Here is a 7,657-nt window from a genome sequence, read left to right as displayed (position 1 = left end):
CCTACCTTCACATTGAGTTGAAACGTCATTAGACAACAAAGTCTTCTTATTAGTAATTCACAACCCCTTCTAATCTTCTAACGTTTTTCACTTCATTTTCCACTAAGATATTATTCATTTACCCAAGAATCTAGCCTAACAGAATGGCCAACAGCCACAACCTTTTGGGACCATGTTCATTTCCTTAACCAAACAAAACTGAATTATGATCAATGTCGTTGTCTCCTATATGTTCTTTATCAATGTTTTAAATAAAGATGTACGACCATATTTTTTACACTACGGTATTTATGATTTTTTTATACATGTGTATTTGTGATATAATATATAATTGGACATGCAATAAAAATTTTAATCTCGAGTCCTGAACAATTTAATCCTAAAAACAAAGAAGTTATAAAATTAAACTTCTATGTTGATATGTTTTTTCTAAATGCGTGCAATACCATATAAAAGCATAATTGTAACTGAGGCTAGATCAATCTTATTTGACCTTGATGCGATTAGAAACCCTCCTTCTTGAATGTTTATGTTTGCAAATATAGACAATATGCACTTGGTTAGAGATTAGCAGAGGCAACAAAGCATAGTTAGTTAATAAGATTGTTGGAAGCAAAAACCAAATTCCGCATAACACGGAACTACTGTCTCATGTTTCTTCCCGAACATTGGCCAATGATCACATTATGTTCCTACACATTCTAGGAATATAATCCTAGTCTCCACTTTTTCAAAATTACAAATTTAGCTACTTAGTTCTAATTATTAACTTCTACGGACTCTTTCATACAATCATAGTCCAGTTTCTAATTAAGGAAAGTATACGATCAATCTAGCATTGCGTGATCCAAAATTAGAAAACTTATTGAAGACAATAAAAGTACACAAAAGTACACTATATACATGCAACATTTATCAGCTCCCCAAAAAAGCAAAAGAACAAAAACTACTAAAACTTTGTGCATTAATTTCACACCACCATCCATAATATATATAAAAAAAAATACATGAATATATATTAAACATATACATACATAAATTCATGGTTTAAACAATCTTTAATAAGAATTTACGTACCTTTGGATCGAACTTTAAATTATCAAAACACTTTTATTTGATAATCGGAATGTTAAATAAAAAATCATATAAAAAAAAAAAACTTGCTATCTATGAGTCCTTCGAGAAGATGGTGATCCAGTTCCAGATCCATAGATGTTATGTCCCATCATGATGATCATAGAAGATGAAACAACAGCAGCAACATTCCCATCATCTCTATGATCAGTCCTTCCAATAATAGAAGTCTTATCCCCTTCCATGTCCCTATACTTATGAAGATAAATCTTGAGTGGGTCAACATAATCTTCAAATCCAAGGGTTGTCATAGCCCAAAGAAGATCATCACCGTTGATTGTCTTCCTCTTCTCTTTCTGACACTTATCAGAAGCTTCCCCTGTTATGAAACTTATAAACTCTGAAACACACTCTTGTACTGTTTCTTTTGCTTCCTTTGAGATCTTTGCGTTTGCTGGTAAAGCTTTCTTCATGATCCTACTCACGTTTGCTATTGGAAGAAACCTGTCTTGCTCTCTGCACACTGTTTGACCTCCTCCTGACTCATTGTCTGATTCAGCCATAGCTCCAATCTTATCAAATTTTACCAACCAAACACACTCTTATTATATATAAAAATGTGTGTGCACATTTATATATGCCTTCAATAAATTTTTATTCTATATAAAATTTCAACATTTTATTTTTAGTTTATATAAATAATTTTTTTATTTTTTAGTCGTAAACAAAATTTTATTTTTATTTCTCATCTTTGTTTTCAAGTTAATTTGTGTATTTCTTTATAATTTTTTATTGATGCATCTATGTTTAGAATATTATAAATATATTTGATTTATATTTAATTTAATTTATATATATTATCAATTTATACCGTCAATGAATTAGAATCATTGAATCATTAAAAATATTTAATTTAATTATGATTACTTAAAGTCACTTGTTTGTGATTGTGCTAACATAATAATTAAGACTATTTTACTAGCGGATGGTGAGAAAGAAATATACAAGTGTAAACTATATAGAAAGATTTTGATTAGATTATGGGTTTCATTGGATTCATTTAGATATAATTAAACTAAATATAGTTGTTTGTTTTTTTGTGTTTGTCATCAACAAGTTTAAATAGTGAAATATTGGAATTGAAAAATTAGGTATGGTTTCAAAATGTGGAAAAATTAATGAATAAAGAAGGTTGGAATATGACGGGTGAATTATAGGAGTGGGAGAAGTGGGTAAGTAGGGTATGTATGGGTGTTGATGTTTGAGTGTGTACTCATGGCTTGGATTTGGGAATTAGGTCAATTAAGAAGGTTTGATTTTTTTTTTTAAATGCAAATAAATTTAGATTAGATATACAAACCGCACGTAAATTTGAAAAAGAAACAAATACGTGTGTGTTTGATTTCATGATTTTGATAAATTAAACGTGTATTCACACGAAAATTTTAGTTAATAGTTTTATTTTAACACAAAATCTCAATTTTCATAATCACTCCAAACAATTTTTAATTTTATGAAAGTACACAATAAAATTTATGTTAATATTTTAACAGAAGATTCTAATTATAAATTTTAATCATAACTTGTTTGAACTCAAAGTCTAACCACCTAAGAAAGCTTAAGTTGTTAGAAGTAGTTTGATTAATAAATTTTTAAAATAATGAGTACTTAAGTGGTAATTTTTAGAGTATATTATAAAATTAAAATTTTTAACTTAAAATTTTATTTATATTCATTCAAAAAAGTATTAGCAATAATCAACTGTAGTTGAATTTTGTGGTATTTTAGAATTCAAAATTTGTCTTTTTAGAATGAAAATTATTCTGAAAACTAAAATTTGTTTTTTCAAAAATTCAATAACATTGTAAAATCTAAATTTTATAAAAAAAAAGACGAAATAATTTTTTTTAAGAAATATGGGAAAATAATATAATTTGAAGCCTAAAAAGTAATCTTTTCGGTTACATGTTGGATGGTGACCCTTAGTCATGCAAAAAAAAAATGCCACCCAGTGTGTCACCCAACATCTTTACACATCATAGGCTTCAAATAGCCACCGTTGATGAAAATCATTACAAAAACACGAACAATTGAAGAAAATATTTTGGACCTATCCTTTCAAACTACAACCACCCACACCCAACAAATTATCAACTACATTTGATGTTAGTGGAACTTATATTTACAAAATTAATACACAAAGAAAGAGAGAATAGAGGAAGAGATTTTCACAATCACTATATTTTCATTCACTCAAAATGATTTACAAAGTATGATATATATGCATTTATACAGGTATCTACCACAATTAGGCGATGTTCTGTTTTAGTTTTACTAGCTAAGTTTTGGGTGGGCTCACTCTACAAGTAGAACCTACTAATTTTATTAATATTATTATTAGTATTATTATTATTGAAATAAAAGAAAGAAAAAAAAATTATTGGGCTAGGCCCATGCGAAGGAAATAAAAGGGATTTGAAATCCCTATTTTAGAAGTGAAGAATGAAAGGAGAACGGTTGCCAGAGAAGAAAAATAAGGGTTTGGTTCCGGTGGTCGTAACATGTGCGTTATCTTCTGAGAGTTACTTTTTGTGGAATTGTATTTTTTGTTTGCCCATTTATCTGCACAAATGGGAGAAAAAATATTTTGCATTATTGAGATAGTTATTGCTAATTATCTCTGATTTTTCCCAACAAAGTGGTATCTAGAGCTCGGTTGATTTGATTTGTGCATTTAAATGGAGGAAAATAAAGGTCTGAATATGATTAAACTCAACTCTTCTAATTACACACTTTGGAAGACTCTCATGGAAGACATGCTATATAGTAAAGATTTGTATATCCACATGTTGAAATTGAAATAGATGCTAACAAGATGTGGGAAAAATTAAAAGAGTTCTATGAACGAAAGAATGTGCAAAATAAAACATTCTTGATTCAGAAGCTGGTGAATATGAAATACAAAGACAGGGATTCAATGACAGAGCATATGAGTATTTTTCAGAATATAGTGAATCAGTTGATAACCGTAGAAATTAAATTAGACGATGAGTTGCAAGCGTTGTTATTGTTGAGTTCATTGTCTAATAATTGAGAAGTCCTTGTTGTGACATTGACCAATTCAACTCCAAGTGGAAAGTTGAAAATGTCAACAATTAAAGAGAGCATGTTGAACGAAGAAGCTCGAAGAAAGGAACATGGTTTGATTGGTTATTCCTCAAAGTCAGAAGCACTAGTTACAAAGTCACGGGGAAGAAGTCAATCTAGAAACTTCCATAGACGCGACAACTCTGAAAGTCGTAGTAAGTTGATGACTAGAAAAGAAATGATATGCTAGAAATGTGTTCGATCGGATAACGGTGGCGAATACAGAGGTCCATTTGAAGAGTATTGTAGAGAACATGGAATCAGGTTTGAAAAAATAGTTCCAACTGTTAATAATGTTTACATTATTTGTGATGATAATTCCATAAACCTTGCATGTCAGGATTCAACTTGGATTATTGATCCGGGTGCCTCATATCATGTTACTCTCAGGCGTGATTTCTTCTCATCTTACAATGCTGGTGATTTTGACATGATAAAAATAGGAGATGAAAGAGTATGTAAAATTATTGGTATGGGAGATGTTTGGGTTGAAACTGGGATTGGTTGCAAGCTTCAATTGAAGAATGTTATACATGTACCTGATATTCGTCTCAATTTGATTTCGGTGAAAGCTTTGGATATTGATGGTTATCACACTTACTTTGGTGGTGGTGGTATATGTAAAATCACCAAATGGTCCCTAGTGGTTGCAAATAAGCAAAGTTCCACTTCTCTCTATAGGATGCATACGAAGTTATGCAAGGAAGAAGTAAATGCAATTGAAGATGCATCTTTTGATTTATGGCGTATGCGCCTCGGTCACTTGAGTGAGAAAGGACTCAACATATTTGCAAAGAAAAATTTTCTTCCTGTGAAAGGTACGTCTCTAAAAACTTGCACTCATTGTTTTGTTGGAAAGCAACATAGAGTTTCTTTTCATAATACTGGTCCTCATAGGAGGCAAAATATTCTTGATTTAGTTCATACTGATGTTTGTATGATGGATAGTAAATCTCTTGGTGGTGCATCATATTTTGTTACTTTTATTGACGACCACTCTAGAAAAGTGTGGGCATTTTCTTTGAAATCTAAAGACCAAGTATTTGGAGTCTTCAAGCATTTTCATGCAAGTGTTGAAAGAGAAAAGGGAAGGACATTGAAATGTGTTCGATCAGATAATGTTCGTGAATACAAAGGTCCATTTGAAGAGTATTGTAGAGAACATGAAATCATGTTGTAGAAAACAGTTCCAAAGACACCTCAACATAATGGTGTTGTAGAGAGAATGAATCGTACGATTAATGACAGAATCAGATGTATGCTCTCTCATGTAAAATTATTGAAATCCTTTTGGGGCGAAGCAATGAAAACTGCAATGAATTTGATCAATATTTCCCCTTCTATTTCACTTGATGGTGAAATTCCAAATAGAGTGTGGACAGGGAAAGATGTCTCTTACAGTCATTTGAGAGTTTTTGGTTGTAGATGTTTTGTTCACGTTCCAAGAGATGAGATGTCCAAACTTGATAGTAAATCCAAAAAATGTATATTCGTCGGTTATGGTGATGAAGAGTTTGATTATAGATTGTGGGATCCGGTTGACAAGAAAATTATCAGAAGCAGAGATGTGATATTTCTTGAAGACCAGACTATTGAAGATTTTGATAAAGCTAAAAAACGAAAACCAAATTCCAGAAGTTACATTGATGTTGCGCCTAAGCCCCCTGCAGAAACCTTTGTTGATGACGGAGATATACAGGTAGATGATGAGAATGTAAATGATGATCATGTACCTCACCATGATGAGCAAGTTCAAGTTGAACCACCAGTCAAGTTTGAGTTGAGAAGATCTACTAGAGAACATCAACCTTCTCAAAGATATCCTCCACATGAGTATGTGATGATTACTGATAGTGGAGAGCCAGAGTATTATCAAGAAGCTATTACAAATGTTGATAAAGAAAAGTGGTTAAAGGTCATTCAAGAATAGATGAATTCCTTGCATGAGAATCACACATTTGATTTGGTAAAGCTGCATAATGGTAGAAAAGCACTCAAGAACAAATGGGTATACAAGATAAAGGCATAAGAGAATAGTTCTCAACTAAGATACAAAGCAAGATTGGTTGTGAAAGGTTTTAATCAAAGAAAAGGTATTGACTTTGATGAATTTTTTTCACCTGTGGTGAAGATGTCCTATATCCGAGTTGTGCTTGGGTGAGCATCTAGTTTGAACCTAGAAGTTGAACAACTTGATGTGAAAACTGCATTCCTTCATGGTGGTTTGGAGGAAGAGATCTATATGGAGCAACCAGAGGGTTTCGAAGTCAAAGGTAAATACCAACTTGTGTGTAAATTGAAGAAAAGCTTGTATGGGCTCAAACAAGCACCTCGACGATGGTACAAGAAATTTGATTCTTTTATGGAGAAACATGGGTATGGTAAAACTACTTCCGACCATTGTGTGTTTATCAAGAAATTCATTGATGGTGATTATATTATTCTCTTGTTATATGTGGATGACATGTTGATTGTTGGTCATGACACTAAGAGGATTCAATCTTTAAAGAAAGATTTGAACAAGTCTTTTGCAATGAAAGACTTGAGTCCTGCAAAGAAAATTCTGGGTATGAGAGTCACTCGTGACAGAAAGAACAATAAATTGTGGTTGTCTCAACACAATTACATTGAGAAACTGTTAGAGAGGTTTAACATGAGCAATTGCAAACCTGTTAGTACTCCACTTGCTAGTCATTTTAAATTGAATTATGATAAATGTCCTACAAGTGAGAAAGACAAAGAAGAGATGAAGAAGGTTCCTTGTGCATCCGCAGTTGGTAGTTTGATGTATGCTATGGTATGCACAAGGTCAGATATTGCTCATGCAGTTGGAAATGTTAGTCGGTTTCTCTTTAATCCTGGTAAAGATCATTGGCAAGCAGTGAAGTGGATTCTCAGATACCTCAGCGGCACTTCCAAAGTGTGTTTATGCAATGGAGGTGGTGAACCTGTGTTGGATGGCTGCACAGATGCATATATGGCAGATGATCTTGATTCTAAAAAATCTACTTCTTGTTATATGATAACTTTTGCCAAGGGAGCTGTGTCTTAGCAATCAAGACTACAAAAGTGTGTTGCTTTATCCACTACTGAAGCTGAGTACATTGGCAACTGAAGCTTCAAAAGAACTATTGTGGATGAAGAAATTCATACATGAGTTAGGCCTCAAGCAAAACAAGTTTGTGTTATTCTGTGACAGTAAGAGTGTTATTCATCTCAGCAAGAATCCGATTTTTCATGCAAAGTCGAAGCATATTGAAGTGCGGTATCATTGGATATGAGATGCACTAGAAATGAAGTCACTTTTAATTGAGAAGATTCATACTGACGAGAATGGTTCAGATATGACGACGAAGACCTTGTTTGTGTCGAAGATGATATGTTGTAGAAAGAAATCTGACATGGTTGAGCAGTACCTTCCCACTTGAGTCGTGAG

At 32.5% G+C, this 7,657-nt stretch overlaps 1 protein-coding gene across 1 annotated transcript; it reads right to left on the bottom strand.

The window, feature by feature from the left end:
* Positions 1 to 942: 942 nt before the first annotated feature.
* LOC101490518 (nuclear transcription factor Y subunit B-3-like) lies at positions 943 to 1,693 on the bottom strand. The gene has a single exon (XM_004486289.4). The coding sequence runs from the start codon at positions 1,635 to 1,637 to the stop codon at positions 1,164 to 1,166; it is 474 nt and encodes a 157-aa protein (XP_004486346.1). The 5' UTR covers positions 1,638 to 1,693; the 3' UTR covers positions 943 to 1,163.
* Between the last annotated feature and the right edge of the window lie 5,964 nt (positions 1,694 to 7,657).

This window comes from Cicer arietinum, chromosome 1, assembly GCF_000331145.2.
Source record: "Cicer arietinum cultivar CDC Frontier isolate Library 1 chromosome 1, Cicar.CDCFrontier_v2.0, whole genome shotgun sequence".
Taxonomy (NCBI): Eukaryota; Viridiplantae; Streptophyta; class Magnoliopsida; order Fabales; family Fabaceae; genus Cicer; species Cicer arietinum.
The sequence above is the reverse complement of the archived record's forward strand: the minus strand, read 5'-3'. Positions and strand labels throughout refer to the sequence as shown.

Bases quoted from the DNA above. Each gene is read 5' to 3' on its own strand.
- LOC101490518 (XM_004486289.4), bottom strand. From the start codon at position 1,637: ATGGCTGAATCAGACAATGAGTCAGGAGGAGGTCAAACAGTGTGCAGA.